At 38.2% G+C, this 27,414-nt stretch overlaps 1 protein-coding gene and 1 long non-coding RNA gene across 2 annotated transcripts; one reads left to right on the top strand and one right to left on the bottom strand.

The window, feature by feature from the left end:
* Nucleotides 1-9,532: 9,532 nt before the first annotated feature.
* LOC130564273 (polyadenylate-binding protein 1-like) lies at nt 9,533-20,337 on the bottom strand. The gene is made up of 6 exons (XM_057350235.1): nt 20,090-20,337; nt 19,706-19,899; nt 19,513-19,628; nt 19,349-19,430; nt 19,161-19,256; nt 9,533-10,072 (listed from the first exon to the last, which is right to left on the bottom strand). The coding sequence occupies exons 1-6, from the start codon at nt 20,304-20,306 to the stop codon at nt 9,533-9,535; spliced, it is 1,245 nt and encodes a 414-aa protein (XP_057206218.1). The 5' UTR covers nt 20,307-20,337.
* A 15-nt stretch (nt 20,338-20,352) lies between these two features.
* Nucleotides 20,353-23,006, top strand: LOC130563899 (uncharacterized). Its single transcript, XR_008964174.1, has 3 exons — nt 20,353-20,852; nt 22,204-22,516; nt 22,868-23,006. It is a non-coding gene; the product is annotated as an uncharacterized LOC130563899 (long non-coding RNA).
* Nucleotides 23,007-27,414: the final 4,408 nt, after the last annotated feature.

The following is a 27,414-nucleotide window of genomic DNA, read 5'->3' as shown; positions in this document are numbered from 1 at the left end:
TCACTTCTTTTATGCCGCTTTTTCACACTACTCTGCATGCGGAGAATAAAAATAACATGGGGTTATTTTGAATGATGCTCGAGTATGTGAAGTGATTTCTGAAGTGAATCTTGCTAATTCGGAGATATTGATAGGCCTCAGCGGTTACAATCGCGCTATGAATAAAGCCGCTGTGATGGCTGGGTTTATATGGAATCCGCGGGGGGGAGTAATGGCTTTGTTTATGTTATGGGGTTATAGAATGGCAAAAAAGAAAGAATCATAATGTGAGGGGAAAGAAAAGCAAAACCTCATTCTTGATGCTCTGAGGCCACCATGACTTGGTCTACCGCCCCCACTTTTGGAGGTCATAACCTGCTACCAAGCAAACATGTAACACACAGACACAGATGTAACCTTTTGAGCTAAATGGACAAATATCCATTTTGTCGGGCATGAATTAGTCTGCTGGGAATTTTTCTACAGTTTACTCAATGGAGTAGACTAAAAACTAAACTACACTAAAAATGATTTCGTTCTCAGTATTTTTGCCTTGTTTTGCAGTAACTTTTAAAATAAAAAATAACTTGATAAATGATTAGATGATAAATTATTTATTACACATTTTTAGATGCTGTGTATTCTGACACATACATGAATGTCTCTGGGCTAAGCCCCGGATATCCACTCACCTTAGAACTGCCCCTTGTTTTAACCAATAATGCTGGGTTGTTTTAACTCATTTTTGCTAATTAATTGTTTGTTCATTTTTGGTCCAATGTTGATTTGAAAATGACCCAGCATTTTTTAGAGGGTTGGTTTAACATTTTAACTGAAGAAATAACAAAAACACTTTATAAGATATTTGCATTTTTTGCTGGGAAGAAATAGGTTTATCCGACTTTTGAGTCAAGTATATCGTTTTGGGAGTGTTTACACAGTTGATTCTGAGGTCTGGATTTCAGCTCATTGGATAATTGCTGGCGAACTCAAGACGGTCTGTCTCTCAAGCAGATTGTTGGCAAATGTCCATATTTAAAAGTTGTCAAGTGAATAGAGCGATATACAAGCCCCGACTGGGCTTAGATTTATGATGGGAAAGGCTGTTGTCTCACGTTTTCCCAGAAATATTATGATGAGGCATCTACGTCATGGAGATTCAATGCTAATTATTAATGATTCGTAAATCTGACTAAAATAAAAGAGCAGAAGTTTAACATGAATAGGTTCCTTAAATAACAAATTCAGAGTTTGATATTCCTCAAGAATAAAATGATGTTCTCACAAATGTAAAGCCTAACATAACAATATGCTCTAAGCACATGAATGACTTTGATTCAATGTGTCACTAAGTTATCTCATTCCATCTGTGATGTCTCAAGTTAAGGGGCACCCTAATTGAAAACACTTGTCTAAAATAGACAGGAAAAGCCGTTCTGCCTCAATCTTTCTTCACGTAAACTATGCACATCTGTGATCCAAATCAAGCATTGTCACATAGTAACATTCAGACAGACCCTTACAGCAGCTCTCAGAGGAATCTATTTTTGTGCCGTCTTGAAATGATTCAGGCGGTACTTTTCCAAGGGTTGAGAAAACATCTGTTGTGGCACTACAGTGGTCTCAGGATATAGGGGCTGGATGCAGTGGCCTGCAGTCTCCTGATCGATGTGCCTGCATTCTATTTGTGGCTCTCTCTGACTCCAGGGCATCGTACCATTGATGCCCGGCTAAAATGTGGGTCCTCGCAGATCAATACTTAAACCCGTTACTTATATCTGCCATAAATTATGCCCCACAAATCGGTAAGGTAATTAAGAGACATTGATTTGCGCTGGAAAATCACTGCTGAGCTTAAATGGGAAATCATATTTTGGGTGACGTCCCAATATCTGCTCCGAATTCTTTTCCACAGGGGAAACAAGAAGCTACACGTGATTTTAGGAATAAATTAGATATGTGGACGTATTACGCTGGTTACGGTATCTCTGAGCCCTTGGCTATTTGTTACGTCATGTTCAGATAGCTTAAGAAAACCAGAGACCAAACGTAATGTCAAATGTCAGGTTCAGCCATGCGGTAGCTTAGATGCACTTCTGCAGGTAATGTCAATGAGCAGTTGCACACAATTTAACGTAATTATAGGATGCAGGTGTCAGGAGTTTGCTGAACAAAGGACTAAGTGTTGCATCCTGGAGTAGGACAGTGTTTATTGATCAAAACCAATGATCTCCACAGAGCGAAAACAATAAAGGTCCAGAAGATTGACACCAAAAATGCAGAGAGTCCGGCAGAATTAGTAGGGCTGAATTTCAGCTTTGTTGTGCATCATTTGTCGTGCAGTGTAGGGGGGGAAGCGAGAGGCGATTACACCATCTCAACCCACAGTTGGATGGTGGGATGAATTTCTGACCAAAACGTTGGTTTCCCAGTTTCAGAGGACTCCTATGTGTTTATTTTACACGTATGGTAAAATATCGGACAGTATAGTGAGAGTACATAAATCATGAGCTTTGGCTTTACATTGCATGTGATTTACTTGTACAGTGAGAGATGGTATTTAACAAAAACATTACTAAAATCTCACAGTACACAAACAGTGTCTATCAATGCGGTATGTTTTGTACTGGCTGTTGCATCGTCAGTATGATTGACCAGCATTTGTTTTATCACTCTGTCATGGTGTTCGCTTAAGGAATCACATAATTCCACTTGGCAGCACATATATTATTGTTTGAAGCAACCAAATTATCATTGCTCGAAGCATCACAGTCGCCCCACGTCCTTTACGAATCACTACGACACCCTACGATACACTAAACATATCAAAATCGGGCTGAATTTGTGAAATCTAAAGAGATGTCATTGTTGCAATGTGTTGTACATCCCTAAGCCATTTAATTGTTATTTTGGACAGCTTGGGAACACGTTTTTGTTGTAAATCACATGCTGAGAAAAGGCTTTATTGTTCATCTGTCAAAGCTTTTAATTAATTTAAGGATTAATTTTAGCAGCTCCAAATCACATGCTACACATTGTGAAAATCAGGGCTTAAATACAGGTCGACATCATGGTGAGCAATAACTTGTCATAGCCAAAACAACAGCTTAAAACATTTGAGCATCCAAACAACAGACTCAATCTTCCGTTAAATGAAGACCAGTCAGATGGACCAGTGGATGGACCCTGACTATAACAGTGGCTCTTCCCATATGCTCACTGTTACACACAAATGTATTTTTGCACAATTAATGTGAAAGAAGTTTGGAGTGTAATTGCGGCAGTTATAAAAATGAACGTCTTGATTTTTCAAGTGAACCAGACTAGAGCATTGGACAGCTGAATCAGCACAAAAAAAGGGATCACTGAGTGATTTGTTCCTGATGTGACGTATATTTTAACTTGGTGGATGATCTTATGTCAAATAAATTTGATAAACTGTTACCTTCAAGTGTGACTGGAAATATGAAGACAGAACAGCTGTAAATAGCACCTAATGTCACTCAAGCACACTGAAAGTTGAAAAGGAATGACAATATTTAATGAACAAACCTCTGTGCCGTGAATTAAATGACACAATATTCACACTGGATTTGTTTACAACTGAAGGTTGAGTTACAGTAACTAACCGTCTGTGCTTTCATGTACTGATCTGGATGGGATTGAAGTCTCTGTAATTATACATGTGGAAGATTCTCTGTATTGATTTCCTTCTCTGTTTATAGACGCCAGCAGTGCTTGAACCAGCAGCTGTTATTTTACACAGCAAGTTGGCAGAAAGGTTTGAATCCATAATGCTGCACCAGGCAGGGCAACAAGAACATTCGCTATGCTTACGTTATTTACTATACTATTTTACGCACCGTGAAAAAATAACATACAGCAATCCCAGACATTTTTATTCAAACAGGATTTAATTTCCCAGAGGACATGAACATTTTGTTTGAGGAGAACCAAAGTACATCTGTTAAACTTTACTTGAATCTAAAAACAACATTTCTGAATGTAGGGCTTTAAAAAAAAGAAAAGTAAGCAAGTTGTATAAGGAAGTTGTAAATGAATAAGGAAATAAGGAAGTTGTATAACGAGACGCACGCTTTTGACTGAAACGGAGTACTCACACGCATTATTGACATTCACAACAGCTTGACAAAACACAACAAATGAAACAAAACACTCGATTTCTGAATCTGTACTTTTTTAAATGAAAAATCCACCCAAAAATCCACGTTAAACACACAAAGACGAATAAACAAGCAGGTCAATAATGAAATGAAACTAAAAGTGACTATAGGCTATATAGTGTGTAGGCTAATACTGTTAAAGTGATAGTTCCACCAAAAATGGAAATTCTGTCATCATTTACATCATTACCTGTATGACTTTCTTTACACAAAGAAGATATTTTAAAGAATGTCGGTAACCGAACAACAGCAGTACCCATATTGTTTGGACAAAAAAACAATGCAAGTCCATGGGGTAGCGCTAGTGTTCGGTTAGCAACGTTCTTCAAAATATCTTCTTTTGTGTTCTGCAGAAGAAAGAAAGTCATACAGGTTTGAAATTACAAGAGTAAATGATGACAGAATTTCCATTTTTGGGTGAACTATCCCTTTAAATGCGGGATGTGGAGCTAAAAGATCTGGAAACCTGTCCATGCTTTGAAAGAACTGATGAAAATAAAAGACCAGATCATGCGGCTGGCCTGGTCTGTTCGTCTCTATCATCAGAGACACACCGCAGCGAGTCTGTGATCGCGTGATGGCACTGCGCTTCTGGAGGACCAAGGTATGAGCACTTCCTTGGACACGATGGTGAATCATCTACAAATGACTTCACCTCACCAAATCACCCTACAAATTGCCTGAGCAGAAACCTGTATGTGGCCGATTCACAACAGGATAATACTATTGCCTGTAAACAGCAGGGATTTGTGATGGAGTGGCGAACACTCTGGGGAGGAAGATCTGACACCCTGTTGTTTCACCCAAAATATTGTAGAATGCCTTCTCTTCTCTGTGGAATACCGAGATGATGTTATCTGCAGCTTTGGTAGAACGTCTCCCCGGGATGTTTCTCTTATTATCAAGTCTTAGTTGTCATGGAAACCAACCAAACCGTCATTGCGCAAAAAGGGGAATGACGCACAGACAATTTTGATGTGTTTACCCTTGGCATGCGGAGCCGAGGACAATATAACACATTAAAGGGATGGCTCACAAATCAGACAGGAAAATAACAATAGATAGATTAATAACAATAGATTGTGTGGCATAGCAGCAAATGAACAAAATCAACTCATTTTTAAATCTTTTAAATTTTTAATATGTACTTACTGGAAAGCTGCTTTGCAAGAATACAAAAAGTGTGAAAAGTAATTTGAATTAAACTGAATTGAATTATCATGCAGAACAGTCTTCTTTGGTCGAGGGAACAGCTTTCCCTTTGAGACCATTTGAATCGCATACCAATGTAATAACATCTTGGATTTAGGATGAATGCAAAAAATGAAATTTCTTCATGTCCAGAGTTTGATGCATCCATGGAACGTGATCTTCTAAAAATGCATCCTTTACGTGCAACACTTTTTGCATCATTTTGGGAAGGGCCAGTCCTTGGAGAGGTTTGGATGTTTTCAAACGTGTAACGGACATGATGTTCTAAACCACAAAGATGATGATGTTCAGGATTCTGAAGGACGCTGAGGAGTAATAGAGTACATATATCTCTTCTGTGTAATAGAGAGCCACTTCACCCTGAAACCAGCTTCAGAAGAGAGGCGTAATGAAACAGCTTTGAGCTGACTGCTAATGACCACTGTGTCCCTTTCATTTGAGCTTTAACCAGTTCTATTCCACTGTGTACTGGGGTTAAGCCGTGGGTATACAGACAATACCAGCAGCAATTCACTACATAACTCAAGAAGTGACATGTCATTTCACGAAAAGGAAATTGGATCACTACAGGAACCGATTCCAACACATTTAGGGAGCAACAGAATGCACTATTTGTTCCTGGAGTGGATGGAAAAAGTTGGGGGGCCAGCATTAATAAAGTGCACTTTTGTAGAAAGTGGAGCGTGATGACTTTTTTGAGACGCGAGACAACAAACTATCAGAAGGGCAATACAGCTACAGAGTAAAGAGGATCTAGTTTGTTTCGTGAACATGCTGTGCTGAAAACAACCCGCGTGTACTAGAAGTGCAATCTGCCCGTTCCCTCTGGAAACAGGAGCAAAGGTTACATTTACAACTTCCTTCACGACTGATTCACTCCAGCACAGTTAGTCTAATTAAAATGTCAGGCAGGGAATTATGCTGTGTAATGAGGCCTCGTTGTGGCTAAGTAGACCTGCAGCCTACTGAGAATATACATGACGTGTTACTTAGAAAACACATTGACAATAGCAATCAGGACATGATTTCCAAACAATCAATTCCAAACAATGCAGTGTGCATTTATTTATGATGCTATACAGTATATTCTCTGTATTTAAAAATATATATATTTTATTTAATGGTGCAATGCGTAACTCTTTTGGATAAAAATAAGTAAAAACAGATTTGAGGGATTACATTAAAGATTAGTGTTCAGAAGTGTCTACTTATTTTAAGTCTCAACAGAAACGTAATAACGTGAATTCGAATATGAGCTGTCAGGTATGATTTCGCGGGAAATTTAACATCTTCCGACTTCAACCCATGTAAATATAAGTAGGCTATTTGAAGTATCCTGCAATTTTATATTTCAATTCAAATTTAATGCAAACTTTCAAAAGCTGCTTTACATAAAATACATATTAATCTTGCACAGACATAAGTAAAAAAGGAAATTATGAAATGCACAGAATACATATGCTGTAAAAAAAATTACTTTTTAATGTAAAATTACAGAAATAGACTGTAAATTTACAAGTTGGTTGTAAAATAAAATGAGAAACATGTACATTTTACTGTTTACTATAGTTTTTTACGGGGTTTTTTATTTTACAGTGTCAAATTTTTCATTACGATTACATTGACAAAACTAACTGCTAATAAAGTAATTGTCTGTACTGCAGGTTTGCAATAAAACGGTTATATTTATAGTGCTATTAAGCAAGTGTGTATATTAAATGTTGTATATCAATGATACTTACTGTAAGAAGAATTGTCTGTTAGATTAGAATCGATTTCAAAACAGAAAGATGACTGAATTGATGCCAACTACATCAAATTTAAACCATTTCAAGAAATCAGAAATACCATTTCATATAAACAAATATGGTTATAATAAAGGCAAAAGTTACAGACTGAAGCTTTAAAATAAAATGTTCATTTATTAAACCAATAAGCCCCAAGAAGCAGTGGGTTACTGGGGTATTTTATAACGGCTTAGAACTCCGCTCAGCCAATCACAATCAAGGACCAGAACTGACCGTTTTATAATAATAAAAAAAATCACATTTAAGAGATTGCATTTAAATAATTGTTTAAATTTAAACAAAAAACTGGCCAAACCTCATGTCATGCCAAACCTTTAATCCAACCCTAGTAGATAATGACATCAATTTCAGCCTGTTTCTCACAAAAGCAGTATAGCTTCAGAAGAGCTGGAATACAGCTTTTTCAAAGTCGGAGCATTTTTAATTGGTAATTTTGGTCTAAACTTCATTCACTTTGGTTATACATTCAAGAATTTGTATATTCTTTAATAATCCATCCTTTGTGTTTTATGGTAGAAAGAAAATTAAATCGGGTTTGGATTTGTGGCATTTCAGGTGACTTAATAATGACTGAACAGAAACATTGCAAGGATTGAAATGGAATATCCCAACTCAGATAAAAAACAAACACAATTTGGCGATTAACTTAGAATTCATCCCGGGTACCACCATTTATTGACTATGGAGAGCTGAGTCATTGCTACCAGAATAATTTCTCATTATTGCAGATCAGAACCATGTCTGACACCAATTTACCTGGTGTAAAAGTTAGTTATAAAGCCCTTCAAATGCCCTCAATAAGACAAAGAAATTTGAGAAAGCAAAGAACTTTCTGAAATCATTATACCTGATATTTCATGACACCTAATATCATGAACATTCACTTCTTAAAGGGCATGATAATGTAACGCCTGAAATGGTTAACGCCTGAAGTACAGTACAGTGGAGCAGACGTTATGGGTTTCAGCTGAAAAAATCCATAATAATTGTGTTTTTGAACCAGTCTGTCACGGTGCATTTGCATTGACTTAATCCTTATCTGGCCACCATTAACGCTGTGATTACCTTGTAATTAAAATGTTTTGTAAAGAGCAAGCCCTCATTTCCAGTCACTGTGTTACACTAAAAGTGCTGTGACAGATATGACTTTGGCTGTCGAATCAGAATCAGCCTTGTTGAGGGAACGGGGTGTGAAACTTGTCATTTCATTATTTACACGTCATCTTAGCTCTCTGATGTCTGTTTTGTAGTTATACGGGATCAAAGCCAGAAAATGCTGGTATCTTTCACAGCTTCTAGATAGACGTGCCTCCAATCTGGCAACTCAGACCACCTGTTAAGGTTGGATTCATTTCACAGGATGTGGCTTTTACGAGCCAGCGAGATGGGACTGAGTAATGATGTTTTACATCAGAGCGCTGGCAGTCTAATGGACAGTACAGGACTCATACAATAACATAAGTGTTAAGTGGCTTTATCTTTGGCACGAGCAATTCAGCCACTAAATGCGGCACTCCTGACATGAGGTTGAGGCAGGGCCGGCGCTACCTATAGCCCAAATACCCATGTGGGGCCCAAAGGGGTTGCACCAGGGCTGATTTCTGGGGCCCACCTTGGCTACCCAACTGGGACCCAGCTAATTTTGTCCTCAGTTTCCATGGTGGCCCCACATGTGTTAGCCCAGATGGGCTGATGATGGGCCCTTGATGGGTTCCATATAGGGCCCATATGGGTTAACCAGGCTGATCCCGTTTGGTACCTACAGGAGTCGGCCTACATGGGTTACTGATGGGACCCAGCTAGGTTTTATGTAGGTCTCTTATGGGCCACAACAGGTATATAGGCCACAGCCTTGCGTCTGTAATTTATCTAGAAATTAATTCATTTCCTTGACATGCTTAACATTTTTTTTCACAAATCTTTAGTATTTACAGTGATTAGAAACAAAGTATTTCTTTGCGTTTTCGTAAGTAATCATTTCATATTTTTGTTTCATAATTTTATCTTCTTAAATTAACAAAATTAACAAACTTATTTTTCCTGAAAATCTCATTGTCAGGTCTGGGGTCTGATCACCTGTCTTTTCCATCTACGTGCTTGTGTTTGTGTCGAGCACGTGGCGTTGTTTTAACAGCTCGCCATGTGCTCTCTGCGTTTGTGTGCCCCGCCCCCTTGTTATCTCACTCATTGTTTGCACCGGTTTCCACTTCCACTGCTGTTTTGCCCCTTATTTAATCCCCTGCGTTTCTCTGTCCTGTGTCAGACTGTTTTGCATGTCTAACTACTCTGACTACGTAAGTCTTGTCTTGATAGCCTTGTCTAGGTAAATTACAGTCTTACCTTGTCTGCCTAGGCACCAGTACTTTGATCTGTGCTGTGATCTGTGCTGTACCCCAAGATCTCCTCCCGGCCTTCCGGCGTCAGTGGTGGCCCTGTCACGTACTCAGTGCCTGTCACCCACCACTCGGCCTGCCTCGTGAGCTTCTTCCCCCGTGTGGGCTCAGGTGTCCCGGGGTGGTCTGCATATCTCCCAAAGTGGGTTTGTCTCTGCCCAAGTGGGTTCGTCTCTCCCGTAGTGGGTTCAACTCTCCCCAAGTGGTGTCGTCTCTCCCCGTCGTGGGGTAGTCCATGCCAGGGCTTTCTCGGCTGGTCCCCGCTGCTCTCCCCAGGCCGTCCCAGCCCCTCGCCACCACCTCCACCCTCCCAGAGCCACCTCTCCCTCTGTGGCCGAGCGCTTGAGTCTGCTGTCCCCTCCCCATGGACTGTCTCCTTTGCTTGGCCCCCCCAGTGATTGTCGAACTCTTGTTTTGTTGTTGTCTTTGCCTTTTGTCTTAATAAACTTCTGTTACCCTGCAACTGAATCCGATCTCGTACCTGACACTCATACAACTGATAGAAATATTTAAAAAATACCATCGTATCAGAATTTCATATTTCAGGCACAAAAATTTGATATATTTTATTTGTAATTTAATACAATTATTGGTCGCACCACATGCACGATAAGTGGTCGTTATACGTCATGGACTCAAATATGTTATATTATACACATAGGCCTATATATTTATGTATTTCTCTATTTATGCAACAATTTAAACTTAAAATACAATACCAGATGTCCTGCACAAAATGTTTCAGAGAATTTCTGCAGGGCAAAATAACGTTTTATTTCTTTAAAAAACATATTAGGACGTGTTGTCCCGGAGTGGTCACACAAATTCCTATAATATGAACACCAAATACCAGTAAATGGTTAGAAATGTGATGATACTGTAACAAACTGCCCAACAGCTGCTGTTGAACATCGTCACCCAATGATAATAGCTAAAACGCCAAGACTTCTCCAGCCAACAATCCAAAGATCACTTTATAGCACAAACCGTGTGGATATGTGTGCATCACTTTTCCGGGAAGAAATGAAGTGACGTGCAAAGTTGCTGGATCACGACCATTCTAATAAAATCAATATCTCATCCTGATATAAGATTGGCCAGTGCCCTTCAGACCATCTGGGCCCTACAGAGCCTCGCTGTGCTTTTTTCTTTAGATAATATCAAAAAACACCTGAGGCAGGCACAAAAAAATAGCATTTTTGCATTGTTTGATGTTAACTCTTCCACCTTTCCTTTTCCCTAAACTCAAATGTATACATTATTAAACACCTTTCCTTTCACAAATCCACTTTATTTAAATATGTCTCACTATACTCACCCCATCTTCACTCCAACAGCTGTTTGCTAAAGCCAGTGCCAAAAGCATCTAAGAGGTCACATAAGCCACCTGTGCTGAGCCTGATCGCAGTCTTCATCTGATGGAGAGAAACAAAGGAATAGAATGGGATCTCATATTGAACTTTGACATGGACAGTCTGTGGGAGATCCCAAAGGGATCTGGCCAATAAAAAACGAGTTCATCAGCTGGCCCTCACCGGCGAGATAAACAGAATAATTGGCAGTGGGGTGGTCACTTAGCATCTGTTACCATGAGTTCACGCAGAATGATAGGGTGCATCAAGAAAAAATATTATTTTGTGTTAAAGGGATAGTTCACCCAAATATGAAAATTCTGTCATGAATTACTCATCCTCAAGTTGTCCCAAACCTGTATAAATGTCTTTGTTTGGTTGACCACAAAGAAAGATATACAGAAGATGTTAGCAACTGACATTTTTGGGGCACCATTGACTACCCTTTTCGGGTGAACTATCCCTTTAAAATGCTCGAGAGGGAGCAGGCCGGATTAAAGACAAAGAAACATTTGCCCGGTTTCACAGACAAGGCTTAAAATAGTCCCAGACTAAAACGAATGTTTGAGCTGTCTTAATTGAAAATAATTTGCCCTGTCATATCTTTAAATATGTCAATGCCATTGTTTTGTCTCAAGATGTAATGTTTTTATCCAAGGCATTTTATTAAAAGCGACTTAAATATCCTAATTTAACTAAGGCATAGTCCTGGCTTAAGCTAAACCTTGTCTGTGAAACCTTGCCCTTGAGTCTCTAGTGAGTGGTTATTTCTACTTTGCAGTTCATTTTCGTGTCGGCATAATGACATAAAAGTCCTAATATATGAGATTAAATATACAACATAGCATTTTTGGCTCACCAGTATCCTATTTATATGATACCGTTATTATAAACATTAGAAGTTTTCTTTCCATCACAATTAATTTTCAAATCAATTCACTAGTTTTGAGCAGATGTTGCTGTTTTTCTGCCATGTCCCTGAGTGATGTCTTCTAAAATTAAAAGCTTCAATTTATTACTCAATTTGAAAACTTCCATCTGTCTCTAAATCAAAATGTTTTAAACATGTTTGTTTTAATGGCAAATTTTGCTGTTTATTTTCATCCTGTTTTTTGGCATGCTGTTAATTTTCTTGCCCGATATCAAAAGGTTTTCAAACAATTAATAAAGTTATCATATGTCAACTTAACAAGAGCATGTTTCTGAATGTGTGGTTAAGACATCTTTTTATATAAAAGTTTCAGAGTTTGAGGGGTTTGATAATGACTCGGAAGAACACAGTTTCCAGCACTGCAATATTGTAAAGCCGCATTTGTTCCAAAACGCAAATCTACCTTTTTCTACATAAACAGTGACAATATAACAAAAAATATGTGAGTGCATTGTGAAAATAGAACATTTCTCACATACAGTAGCTCTCTCACGAAAATAAATTTGGTCTTGCTGTAAAGCCACAGCACAAAGAGGCTCCTAGAGATTGCTGGTTTTACAAAGGGAGATAAATGGAGATGCCAATAAGCTTTGCTTATGTCAACAACCTGCTTTACTTCTATTCAAAACTATGTACACTACGCAAGGATAAAAAATATACGAAATCAAAGAACTGTTGCAATGCGTTTTAAAATTGGATCATTCCTATAGTTTATTTAGTATTATAGAGAATGTTTTTTATTGACTGAATTTAATGAGGCCTAGAGAGCAGATCATCCACATGAGTAAATATGAGATGATCTGAAATGGAGATGCCAATGCTCACTGCCCCGAGGAGGCAGATCTATAGGGATGCAGAACTGATGGCCGATAATTAACGACACAATTACACTTCATTAAAGGGAGAAGATTCACAGCCCACCAAATCCCAATCGATACAGAGACACTTCTTCAAAGCACAGTGTGTTCCAGCAATTAACACTCTCACAATTAATGCTCTTTGTGGAAGGCTGGAAGCAACACCAAAAAAACAAAAGAGTGAATGTCAGTATTGACGCTCTTTGGTTACACTTTCAGTGAATCTTCTATAATGTGTTAAACATACTGTATATTCAAAATGCTATAAATAAATGTCATCCAGTATATCTGTTCATACATAATTATAAAAGTTAATATATTATGTTGCTTGTATTCTGACATCTTCAAATAGCACAACAGGTAGAACTTGTGGAATGATATTCTCTAATAATTAATTGATGCGCTTTATTGCATTCGACTGTCAATGTATAACCTTAGCATGAACCCGTCGGTTTTTAAACTTTAAACATGCAGGCACAACTGAAGATATCGTCTTTTAAAATCTCTTACAATGCAAACTTTAAAGTAATAAATTATGGAGCGATTTTAGTCTCATTAATTATTCACGCGTAAAACAAGATACGCACATGCGTAAACAGTTTCACATGAATAAAACTTAATTTACGTGCACAAAGTATAAATACACATTTAAAAAAAGCTATTCACGTGCGTAAAATAAAACTATTTTCTCATAAAGTACGTTTCGCAAACATACGACACAAATATTTCGAAAGTTTAAAATGTACACGTTTATCGTGTTATGTGAATGTGCATATCGTCACTCACGTGTTAATCGGCTTGAATGTGTGTGTGTGTGTGTGTGTGTGTGTGTGTGTGTGCGTGCGTGCGTGCGTGCGTGTGTGTGTGTGTGTTTTGTGAGACTCACCTGGCAGCTCAACCCCTCCCACGTGGGTTGTCGTACTCTTTAGCCAATCAGATTCAACCTTACCATTCAACCAATCATAATCGTGGAGAGCACAGAACGCATGTGTGTATCTTGTGTTACGCGTGAATAATTAATGAGACTAAAATCGCTCCATAATAAATGTATACAGAATTGTAGCAGATGTTCTGCAATGTCATATTTGAACACGTGTATTCAGAAGCACTGTATGTCTTTTGAAAATCCTGATATAAGTAAATAGCGCTGCTGTCTTTTCTGCCATCTCAACATGCTTTGATGTCATTCAAATGCTCAAAGTCTTTAGGCTTCATGATTCCCTTATTGATTGGCAATGAGATACTTTAAAAAAGGGGCATGCAACCGTGTTTCATGCATTCTGACTTATTTACGATGTTAAACGTGCTGTCTTCTCATGCTTGACATGGTCAACTTGTCAAAAAAACGAGTTGGATGTATAGTTTTTATGTGCTCGATACACTCCCCCAGCGTTCATATAGGTTTTGGAAAGTTTTTTTCGAACATGAAAATCTGTTTCATAACAACTTTTCTTAGTCCCTTATTGGGCAATTCTCAGCAAGGCGAAAGAAATAGCAGATTAACATGTTATGACCACTGTAAATAAAATGCGTTTTGACAGGTTACAAACTGGCCATATCTTCTAAAGGCATCATAAGCCCTTTCAGAGGGACTGGTGTTTATTACAGAGGTGGAAAAGTCTTCTACACTGGGGGAAGTGCAGACATACTGTGGGCACACTGGGCAAAGTGTGAGCTTACTGTAGGCACACTGACAAAGAGTGGGGAAAGTGGTTCTCCTTAATACCTGCAGAACACCACAATATTACTATTGATGCATATGCAGAACAACTGCACTTGTAAAAAGTAACAGTAATAAACCGAGGGTCATGATTTTAAAATAATTTATTCACAGCCAAAAAAATAATAATACATTATTAATAAAAATAACAATATATATCGAGATTTGTTTTATTACAATAGGAAAACGGCACTTAACAGCTAAAGCAGCAGTAAACACAAAAACACAACCACAGAACATTTAAAAGAATTGTCAAAATGAAAATTCAATACTATGAGGGGCACCAGTAAGTTTGTCTCTTGTTACAGTTCTTGCTCTTCCGTGCCATCCATTGTCTTCCGTGCCATCCATTGAATGTTAAGCGACGTCCGCTTAACATTCTGTGGGCTGGATGCATTTGGTCACAGCGTCTAAGTGGGAAAGAAATAACATATTGAATACCATTTGCTAAAAACAAAACAAGGGTTGTTAAATAATTGTTCACATTGACCTCAAAAATTTTCCCAATGCACTAAAAAATTTTAGGGTGATAGTTCACCCAAAAATTAAGATTGTGTTATCATTTACTTCACCCTCTTGTCATTTCAAATCTGTATGACTTTCTTACTTCTGTAGAACAGAAAAGAAGATATTTTGAAGAATGTTGCTAACCGAACAGCAGCAGCACCCACTGACTTCCATTGTATGGACACAAAACCAATGCAAGTCAATAGAAATATATTTTTCTGTGCACTGCAGAAGAAAGAAGTCATACAGGTTTATTGGGTTTTAAGTGTCCGTTATGAATGTCCACAGAATGTCCACTGGGCTCGCGTAGCTGGTTGTTATCTCTTTATATTACCTTATATAAAGTATAATATGAGAGTTCAGCCCTCCAGAGTGGGGACAGTGACCTGTCGCCACCTACTGGTACTTTCTGTTTCATATTAAAAAGTTATTTTTCAAACGTCTACATTTTAAATGTTAGAATTGTCGTAAAATGAATGCATTTGTGATTGCAGAAAAAACTTTTTTTTTCATTCTTCTAATTTTTCTAATTGTGTTAAGTGTTGTTTTCAAAACTTTTTAATTTTATGTAAAGATTTGATGTTTTTTTAATAGTTACTTATTTCATTGACCGCTAAAACCATTTAATTGTTTCCTTTGATGTCTATTAAAAAAATAGAAATAGCAAAAGATAAATATGAACATCTTTGTAATTATGTAATTTTGATTGCTTTAAAATAAAATCATATTTACTTTATTTACTTTCACAACCTCCTGCACCCCATCAAGAACCCTGCGTTCAGCAAACCATTAGCGTCTTGTAAGGCTGCACGATAATTTATCGCGATATCACCAAATCCTATTGATATCAAGCTGGCTGCGATATGCAATGTGTCGATATTCTTTTAATGTGTAGCTTGTCCGTGAAGCACGGCTCTGGGATCAGTAGGAAATGCTGCTCGATCTAAAAGCAGTGCGAGTTTGAGTCGCTTATAATAAGCAACACCCGTCAAACATGATCATTAAATATACTTTATTATCATAAAAATACCTGATGAGGCTTGAGTTATGTGATAAAAAGATGATAACAATGGTAAAAAGATGTCCATAGGCATTTCCTAGATTCTAGGGGTGCTTCTCAATTCTTATTTGTGCATCCTCGTTTCCTTTCCTCGCGTCTTAGCTCCACCCTTTCAGGATGCGAGGGAAGGACGGAGGAATTAAAAGAAATGAAATGGCATATCCTCGCTCCCTTTAGCGTCACTTCAGAGAGTCGTCAATTATTGATGACTGTACACATTGCACACTGAAAATATAAAAAAGACTTCATAATCCCCACTACAATAAAATATGTTAAAAACATGCTTAAAAGTGGTCAGAAATGTATACAAGGTTTATCAAATACATGTTATACATATATATGAACTATATTAATATATTAACTTTATGAATATTAACTATACTGTCTGAAATAGGTATACATTTACCAAAAAAAAGCGTAATTATCACATGTATGCATGTTTGAATATGATCTAAAGATGTGACGTGCAGGGGGCGGAGAATAATACGCGCGTCAGGTTTAGTTGATAAAACACTTCCGCAAAGGAAACGTGTGTATGGAAGCCCAATTCCGCCACGTGATAAAAAATCAGGCTCTAAAGTCATAATTATGAGATAAAAAATCGGAATTATGAGATTAAAAGTCATAATTGCGATTGGTTATACATATATATATTTAAGTTATTTGTTTTCAGTTTTCAGTATTTTTTTTAAGCTTCAAGTGCAGACATCCAAATGCATCAGCAGACACATAATAATAAAACAGAGTAAAATATATAAAAATATAAATAAAATACAATTGTAAATAGACAATTGTACAGAAGTAATATACTGTATGTAAAATAGGTTGAAAATGTGCGAATATTCAAATTTATTAAAAGCAATATGTCCAGATGCTCTAGTACTCCTTCTGAAGCACCGGCCAGAGGGCAACAATTCAAAGATGTTGTGTCCAGGGTGTATCAAGTCTGTAATGATTCCACTTTACAAGAGTGGGAAAGAAAGCACCAATGATCTTTTCAGCAATCTGGTCTATCCGTTCTTGTCCACTTGTGATCAACTGAGTAGCCGAGGCAAACCTGACAGGGATTAAAGCACACAGAACAACCTTTGTTGGGTCCTATGTGGGTCTCCCAATTCAGGTCCTTTGAGATGGTGGAGCCCAGCCAAACAATTACAAAATATTTAAATATATAAGTGTGTATTGGGCCACATTCAATGTACAATGTATATGGAATCCTTTCAACAAAAGATCTATGAGCTACTGAAAAGTATTTCACTGGTTCCTATCTACCAGATAACATGCCTGCTGAAGCCAACAAACTACCAGTAAAAACCCAGAGAGGTTTCTATTGTGAAACATACAGTAGTAGTAATACCATAGATTTGTGAAGCCATCTCTTAAATGCATAATTTTTGATGTATGATTTTGGAAGGCAAAAAATACACTGCCGTTTAAAAGTTCTAAAACACTCTAATGTTTGTCTGAAATGTTTCTTGAGATCTTAAAATCTTGTAATCTGAAGATGTATGTTTAAATGTTTGAAATGACTTTTGTACACAAAAATATAATCGTGGCAACATATTATTTAATTTTATTAGATGACAAAAATTGAGGACCAAATAAAAAAAGCAGCAAAGAAATGCCCATAGATTAAATTTCTGCCAATACTATTGAAAAATCTTCCTACAAGGTGAAATTTCAAGAAGCTGCTCGATCATGCCAAGAGTACAATTTTGGAAAGGGTGGCTACTTTGAATATGCTACTTAAATTCTTTAGTCCTGCATATAGTTTTGATTTATTCTGGATGCTTTTAAACATAATTCCTAGATAAAGTTATGAGTACTATAATTCTAAAATGTGGCCAGTCAATTTGTAGTATTTTAGTATTTTGATGAGGCTTCTAAAATGGGACTATGGATCAGTTCAAAACAAATGAATCAGGTTGCTTGTTTCAGCCTAATTAAATAAAATAAAAAATGTACAGTTATTTAGACGTACACCATATTAAGCAACGGATATCGCAACTGTGCAGTGTCTTGCCTGCACTGCGCATGTTACATCATAATTTCAATTTTTTATTCATATTTTTTATCTCATAATTATGACTTTTTATCTCATAATTTTGACTTTTTATCTCATAATTACGATTTTCAATCACATAATTTCGTTTTTTTTATCTCATAATTATGACTTTCAATCTCATAATTTTGACTTTTTATGTCATAGTTATGACTTTAGAGCCTGATGTTTTTATCACGTGGCGGAATTGGGCTTCCATACATGTGTATCCTCGCTCATGACTCCTCAGAAAGCCTCCTCTCTCCTCGATCCTCGCCTCCTCCCAGTGCAATTAGAGAATTGAGACATCCTTAAAGATGGCTGTGCTCGATCTGTTTCCGGTTCATAGGATGGAGGATGGAGGACGGAGGAGCGAGAAAACTATGGGATTACTTTTGTGTCAATAAAAATGAACGCAAACTTTAAAAAAACGAACAAAAATATACAATGAGAAAGAAAAAAAACACTTTGATAATGAAAACAATAAACTCAATTGCAAGAATGTGACATGATTTTCAAATAAACTGCTATTTTTCTTAAAAATTTTCTAAGTTTCGTTTTTGCAAATAATAGTTTTGAATTCGATGCTAGATTTTTCAGTTGCGCTTTCCGAGTTTTGGTTTACGCTTCTCAAGTTTTCGTTCGCCTTTCTGGCACAAATCTCACGTGTAGACGGGACTTATGGCCGCTTGACACGGATTGGCTAGTGAGTTTTTGATTGATAGCTCAATTGATTGACAGTTTTTTGACAGACAAAACAAAGCAACAACACTATCCGGCCATTTATTAATTTGTTAATGATTTATTACGAAAGCTATTTCTTACATTTGTATTATTTTTAATTAACATGATTAATATAAAAAAATACATAGATTTTGACTATCTGCAAAGTGACGTGTGACGTATGTAGTCATCTATCACTAGGCAACGACCGTGTTCATTATACAAAAACCAAACATTAATTTGACGAGCCACTGGATGAGACGGAGCGATCTTCAGATTTAATTCATTTCTTTAATTAGTTCATTTAACAATACATTTTCACCTGAAATACTTACTGTCGCATTGTTGTCTTGTATTAACATTTCCTGTATTTAACAACAACAAGTATCATACCTTGGCACTGATGATGCTTCCGAAGGGTGAGAACGCTCTGGACAGCTGCTGCTCACTGAAGCTATAGGGCAGATTAGACACGTACAGACTCACCCCCTGTTTAACAGACAAGATCCGGTTAGTTACACAAGAACATTTCAACATTCACTAAAGATTTGTTAAGTGATGAAAGGGTTTGTGATGGATACCGGGTAGTGCCTCCCGCTGTCCTGAGCCATAACCTTTGGCTCAACCTGACGCTCCTCAAAGGTTTTAAAGTGGCAAATGGACCTTTAAAACACAAACCAAATGAGCTCAACTCTATACGATTAGACAAGACAGAGCACAAGAAGTACAACTGAGATCCACTTACACTAGCTGGTCGTCCAACAGCATGCCATCAAGCGCTTTGATGGCCTCCTCTGCCGCTTCGAAGGTGGCAAAGTGGACGAATCCATAACCTTTGGATCCATTTGCATCACAGACCACCTTGACAACCAAGACGAATTCAGACGTCAACACATGATCTACCTTATGTAAGAAAACAGTCAAACTGCAGACATTACCTTGCACGACAGGATCTTCCCAAAACGCGAGAAGGTGTCATGAAGGCGGGCACCATCGATGCTGCTGGCCAGACCCTTGATGTAGATGTTCCCCACCCCAGTCGTCCTCAGAGTGGAATCACGCTGGGAGAACATGATTCGCATGGGTCTGCCCAGAAGATCCTGACACATTAGGGTGTCCGTGGCACTCTCAGCTGAAAGACAGAGTTTATAAGAGCCAAGACAAGGCAAGTTTATTCACATGACACACTTCATATAGCTTCGTTTGAAGATGATTTACAGGAAAAAACCATCAGAGAGAAAAATGCACCAGACCGTAAATTACAAATTCAAAATGTTTTTTTTTACCAAGACGTTAAGGTGAAGAATGGAGAGTTCACTTACCATCGGCGACGTTAACAAAGTTAACATAACCATACCGCAGGGAGCGCCAAGTCACCCTGTCTCTGCAGACCCGCACGGACTGGATCGGACCGAACGGGCTGAACGTCTGATGGAGGAGGAACTCGGACACTTCTGGATGAAGATCCCCCACGAACAGCGAGGCGATCTGATCCCTCGGTACACCAGCTCCACAATTTCCTCCGATGAACGACGTCATCTGACCTGTAAAAAGAATCAACTCACAGTATGAGAATATNGGTTCTTAAAGATGGCTACAGAATCTGCTGATCTTGTAGCAGCGGGCAGATCATTCCATAAATGTGGAAGCGATCCCGAGAAGATGCGTGAGAGAGATTTTTTTACCTTTTTGGGATGGCACCACAAGACGTCGTCCGTTTGCAGAGCGTAGGGATGTGGCGGGTATATAAGTCTGCATTAGCGAGCGACATCAAGGTACTCCTCCGTGTTGCTCCACTGCTGTCTGTCCAATCCATGGGCTCTTCAATATCACAGCCGAGGTTGGGCACAGGAGCTGGAAACGATGACTTCCCGCACGTCTGCTGCCGCTCGACCTTCGCCTCCAAGTGCATGTTTTCGGTCTCGGGCTCAGCACAAAGCCTCGAGCGGCCCAAAGACACGCTGTACGCTCTCTTCCTCTTACCCATTTTCAGTTTCAGCAAGAAAAACAAAGTACAAAGAACCAGAGAAAAGCAAAACGCCGCCATCTCGTAGCTACTCTGACAAACTTCGTCGCGTCTTTTCAGTGAGTAATTCCCTGATGTCATAATGGCGTTTATCAAACGTCCAGATCTGGTCCTAGATTCTGATTGGCTGAGCAGAGTTCTAAAGAGCATTATAAAACGGTCACTTCTGGTGCTTGATTCTGATTGGTTGAGCAGAGTTCTAAGCCCGCTTGGCGTCCTGCCACAGCGCCCTTAGCTGTTATAAAATGTACTGTAACCCACTGCTGCTTGGGGCTTATTGCTTTCTTTTAGATTCTTATCGATCACAGCCATTGAGAGCGTGTCTTGCCATTTTATGTGTGCGAAGACAAATTTGAAGCTTTGCCTTTTTATTCTTCAGTTGTTCGGATGGCAATAACGTTTATGGTGTTCTACAGGAACATGTTAATTGATCTTACCATAAAAAAACGTTTCTATTTCCGTCAACAGTATGTCTAACGTCGAATTCTGGGGCCGGTTGCGTAAATCTGTTTTCAGTCAGTTGCTTAAAATCTTAGATCGGTCTAATTTAAGACAAAAAACTTAAGACTGACGGACCCCTGGCAAACTTTTCGTTATGATATTTGCTGTCATGGAAACCAATAAACTGTCAACTGTCTGACTTTATTTTTTGCTGTGGCTAATTATTTTTTATAAATGGACAATAAAAAGATGTAAAGCTTTTTAAAGACCCATAAAATCCACTGGAAGTCTTAAATGAAAAAGAAATGCTGTAGAGATTTTCTCTGCTAAATGTAGCCTACATAAAAAATCTCTTTTTGGTCAATAAAATCACAGGTTTTTCTGGATTTGTTAATCTATTCACATATTGTTCAAATACATTTGAAGATGTGCAAATTATATAGAACTCTAATGCTTGAGTTAGCCTATTTAATATGTTTTATGTTTCGTTTCATAAATGTTATGTTGACGACAAAGGGTCGCTTACAGCATCATTTAGTCGCGACGAAATACGTTATATTTATTAGCTAATTAACATATGTTACATACATAATGTTTTGCATAAGACCTACACTGTGGCCAAATTGGTCCCCAAGTGAAATGTGGCCAAATAATATCACGCTCGTATTCGTGGTTGTCCTCCGGTTTTTAATAATAATAAAAAAACTCTCAGCTTCAGTACATTATTCATTCATTTATTTTTGGCTCTCTTTTTATACATTTAAGCAATACTTATGTATGATAACCTGTCAATTCTACAGAGCATTATAGGTTTTCTATAAAAGGCACAAAAATAGGCTATTTAAATGTTTTATGTCAATAATTACTTTTAGTTTATATAAACTTTCTTGCTGTGATTTGTGAGAATATTTAAAAACGGAGGTTTTTGCAAATAAACTCTTAATTTGTTTTTATGCCTTTTTCTTCCAGCAGATGGCAGTAGCAGTGACGTGACGTGACGTGACTTAACGTTGCGTGTGACCACTGCGTATCGAGCGTCGTTTTTCGTGACGAAGATTGAGCTTCGTTTTTCATGACGAAGATTGCAGTATTTTCTCCCACGAGTCTCTCGGACCCTCAAAAATCATCCTGCTTGTTTTGAGTTTCTGTGGCTTTGTTGTATTTACTAATCTGTCTCTGCAGAACAACACTATATCAACAGGCCAAGGCCATGACAACACCCGTGATTCCAGACGATGTAATACAAATGAAGACTTTCTCCACAAAGATCAAACTTACAATAGTAAGTGCTGATTCGTTTTGTATCAGACCATAATGCTTATTAAACCAAAGGTAATTGAAATGTACGAATCTGCGCAACTTTTTAACTAAATATTTTATATATGTACTAAATTAATGTTTGTTAACATTATTGTTATAAAGTTTATATAACTCCTGTTTTGGTGAATATTACGTCTTGACTTGCTTTTCTAGCATTCACATGGCATGTGCACATCATGAACTATGCTAAATTCACGTGCTGATAAAAGAAAGTCTTGGTTGAATGCAGATTTGTATTTGCAAGATTATGAGTCACTTTGTGACAGTTGCTGTAGTTTTCACTTTTGTATGTGGTTGTTTTTCTTATAAACAGGTAGCAATCACTCTGGAGTTATACTGAACTCTTATGAGGTGAAGTTTAATCTGTTGGGGATGGTCTTTGCCACACTAGGGGTCTTTGTCACATCAATGTATCAAGTGGTAAGTCATCTGGTATTTACACAGTCAACCCAGGGACCCTCAAGCATATCTGATAAAAAAANTTCACAAAATTCACGGTTCTGTTCGATACGGCACAGTGGTGTCCCGGTTCGGTACGTTTTCGATACAGCAAAAAGAAAGAAATGCCAGAAAAATTTCCTTGATTTTTTTTCACATTTATATTTATTAAAACTAACATCATAAAGTATGATATTTTTTACTTTGAACAATGAGCTATACTTGACCCAACTTCTGTGGTGTTTTCTCAGCAGCATATAAAACAAAAAAATGAAATGTAATTTTGATGTAGACAGACACAAATACAAAGTAAAGAACAATTTTTATATCTGTTTTTACTAAATTTTTAGGTTTTTCCAGAAAGATGAACTGAACAAAGGAATTGTGTAATCATAATAAAATATAAAACTTTTAAACTTTAAAGTCTATCCCACATTTGTGTTTTTTACTTGGCCAGTCATGTAACTACAGAGGCCGTCCGTTGTCTGTAGTGATTGGAAGTTCGAGTCATTTTTGCGATTCGGATGTTTGAATCTCGTTCAGCAAAATGAACGAATCTTTTTTCGAGTCATTTCGTTCATCTGAGCAGAGTTAAATTAATGTTGCATGTTAATAGCCAAATTACCCCATAATGTTTATTTATGTTAGTTTTGATCAGATATATAATAAGAAATAACTTATATTGTAGTTAGGGACAAGTTATGAGAAACAGTTATTTAATTATTTCCTGACAGCATTTCTGTAAAGTTATGCATTTATAATTCATTAACAATTTTGGGTCACTCAGGTATGCAATAAGGTCTACAGGTTGTTGTTTTTTACTAAAAAGTCTCATGCAGTTTGCAAAGTAAATAATAATAGGCTTTTGAAATCATTTAAATGTGCAATTATTTAATAAGAGATCACTTGTGTAATATATGCATTAGACATAAACACTGACTTTACTAGTGTTGCTTATGTTTATATTTTGCCAGCACAGTTCTTATGCAAAATAGTTAGTTATTAAGATAAATTAAAAACACATGCAGAAATCCACAAGAAACATTTATGAATATACTGACAGAAAAAACAGAACAGTACGTTTTAGAGAAGATGTTTATTGCACATATCTTTTGATGCGAGCCCGCAACCGCTGAGGATCCTACACCGTTTCCTAAATATCTAGAACCCATATAAACGATACCCCTGAGGTATATGATGGTAATCGAAACTGTTGTGGAAAGTGAAGTGGATATTAACAAAATGAAGAAATGTTTGTTTTACAATAATATATTGTGAATTGTGTTTTATGTATATTGTACCTTTAAGAGATTTTTTCATGTATAAAGTGTGGTGAAAATGTGGCTGACATCAAGTGGGTTGCTACTCTGAAGGGTATTGGCCAAAATCAGAGAGGGACAGAGACTGAGCCAATCAGGCTTGGTTTTGAGGGGGATTCGAAAAAAATAGGGAGGGAGAGATGGCGGATGGGAGAAACGTCTGTGGAGTTCTCGAGTAAAAACGAGAAGTTTTGGAATAAAGCAGGGATAAGGTAGTTAGAAGTACGATCAGCATTTCTATATAATAAAGTGTATTGCGTGTCAGTGAAGGCAGTCGAATTATAGAAAGTTGGGAATCGTTCATTTAATTAGTTCGGCCAGAGCTACTCGTGGGACGTTTTCCATTTTGATTTATTGGAGTACCAGCATACAGAGGTGTCGCACACGATCCGGGATGCCTGCACGATCCGTCCGCGCATGCGCATAATGACGTAGTAGATAATGTTTAGCGACGACACTGCACGATCTGTTCCACGCTTGAGCACCTTTGTACCGCGACTTTCACTACTGTCCACCTCTGGTCTCATGTCACTTCTGTGTGCACACTATGCGTTGAAATACTCTGTAACGTTTCCCCAGACTTGTTTGTAGTTCTTTCTTCATGTAAGTGCAGATAGTCTAGGCGGAAATGCATATTATGTTCCTTATTGTGTTCTGTAAACACCATTGAAGGGATTATTCCTCATTTAGATTATATAGATAGATATATTAGCCTATATATAGACCCATACTAATACAAAATGAGTCGATTTAAAGTTAACTAATATTAGCAGCTTTTAATAAAAACCGTCTTTGACGATACTACTGACCTCAGATCGAAACACAGCAAGTTAAGTAGGCCTAATGCCATGCAGCAATGAATCGCAAAGGGGAGTATGGAGGAAACTGAAGGTTTGCAGTGACAGACTCTCAAGACTCAGACTTTATTCCACATGTAACCAAAATCGTGTATGTTCATGTAACAACTCCTTTATTATTTTGGATTGGCAACCACGTAAACACATCGTAATGCATAGCGTAAGCTACATTTTAAAACATCAAAATAGACCCGCCATGAACTGTTAAATGAAAAACACAATGTAGCCTACAAAAATATGCCGCCAGTTGTGCCGTCTGGCCGTCAAGCGTTTCATCGCATGCTTGACACCAATAGTGTAGGGAAACCGTGAAGTTGTTTACTACGTCATTATGCGCATGCGCAGAACGACTCAGCATCCCGATCGACCGGAAAAACGGTTTCAATCTCAACAACATTCATCCAGAATCGCCATTATGGAACTGATTTCGTCGGTTGTGGACAGTAATCTCTTGACGTTGGAGCTCGAAACCCGAGCTTCTCAACGAATGCAAAGAATTATTGCACGCACTACTAGCGTCGAGCATCACCGTAACATTATTATCTTGCCGCTGATGAAAACATTTTCTGTTTCTGCCCCCACGTACGCTAGCACATCAGCCCTGCAACGGGTTCTGTGAGCTCGTATGCTATGGTATACGAATTAAAGTGATATGCCAGCCTAATTGGGTTCTTTATTCAAATCGATTGCAAATTCAAATCGTGACATTTCCAATGACCCCTTAAGCACTCATTTCGCAAACTGATTTACTGAGACTACTTAACAGTTCATTTGTCAGATATCTTATACTAGATACATCCATTAGGTATGGTTTTTTTATTGCTTTATATTTTAACTGGTTCCTTGAAACCATTCTTTATTTACATATTTACTTGTACGTGTGTGTTATTGTCGGGGTGAAAGTAAACAGAGAATAGTTTCTGGTATATAATAAGAGGATACCTTTGTAATTTCAGGGTAGCTGATTCGCACTAGAATAAAGACAAGAAGGATCATAAAGGAAAAAGAACCTAGGCCTTTATCAAGAACTCTAATGTGTACTAACCAGTAAGGGGATAAGAGCTACAAAATGGAGGCTCCGCTGGGATCCTTCTGTCTTTAAAACCGAGAACCAAGAAAAATTGCAGGGAAAGATCATTCACAAGAGCTTAGCAGTTGGTGTGCGACTGAGAAAGTTGATCCCCAGCATGCTGTGTTATTGGTTGGTGTGCCGGCTGACACTGATGTCGATTTTATCGAAGACACGGTGCAAACTATTAAGGTCTTGGGTCGAGTGCGGGCTCGTGCTAGTAAAGAAGGCACTGCTCCAGGGACACTTTTTGTATTGTGCGAGTGTCGTGAAAAGATCCAACCCGCCCAGTTTCCGCCGGAAGTGTTGCCTTCCTCCGGGGGGCCATGGGAAATTGTTGTGATAACGGATGAGAGTACTAACGTAGATGTGTTCTTAGACAAATTAGCTCAATTCTTGCATAAGGAGGGCAAAACAATGACTGACCTACATGGTCTGGTGAGACCTATGGTTGTAAATACTGCTTCACCCGAGATGATCATTCGCGCCATAGGTGATCTGTTGGAGAAGACTAAGCCCACAAGCGATAACCAAGCCTACCGTCGTTTACGCATATTTTTGGGCGTCGAGCCTACTCCGGTGGGTGAAGAGGTTAGTGATCATTGGCTTGAGCAAGCTAGATTAATGATCTCCGAGTGTGACTGTTCAGCCAAAGAGAAACGCAAACGTATCGTGGAAAGCCTTAAGGGTCCAGCCTTAGAGGTTGTAAAGGCTGTTAGAGCCAACGACTCAGAAGCTACAGCTTTAGAGTACATTGAAGCTTTGGAGAGTGCTTTTAGTACCTCTGAGTCAGGGGAGGACCTATATTTCGACTTCCGTTTGCTTAGGCAAGAACCTGGAGAGGCCTTGTCTGATTTTCTTTCGCCGACAAGAACGATCGCTGACCCTAGTCATAAAGAGAGGTGGGTTGACACCACAGCGAGCTGACCGAGCCCGAGTGGAACAATTGTTAAGGGGTGCGATTGAATCCGATATGATGCTTTTGAAATTGCGGCTGCGCGAACGGAAAGAAAACCCCCCGACATTTCTTAAGCTTCTCAATGAGATTCGGGAGGAGGAAGAAAATGAAGCAGCCCGGCGTAAACTTGGTGTCATATAAAAGATAAATGCACACCAGACAAAATGAGAGGCCAACTGTTAGGTCGAGACAATCTGAGAGTAGCGACCAAAGAGTTAC

This window comes from Triplophysa rosa, linkage group LG13 (genome assembly GCF_024868665.1).
Source record: "Triplophysa rosa linkage group LG13, Trosa_1v2, whole genome shotgun sequence".
In the NCBI taxonomy this organism is placed as follows: Eukaryota; Metazoa; Chordata; class Actinopteri; order Cypriniformes; family Nemacheilidae; genus Triplophysa; species Triplophysa rosa.
This window is presented reverse-complemented; position numbering and strand designations above follow the sequence as displayed.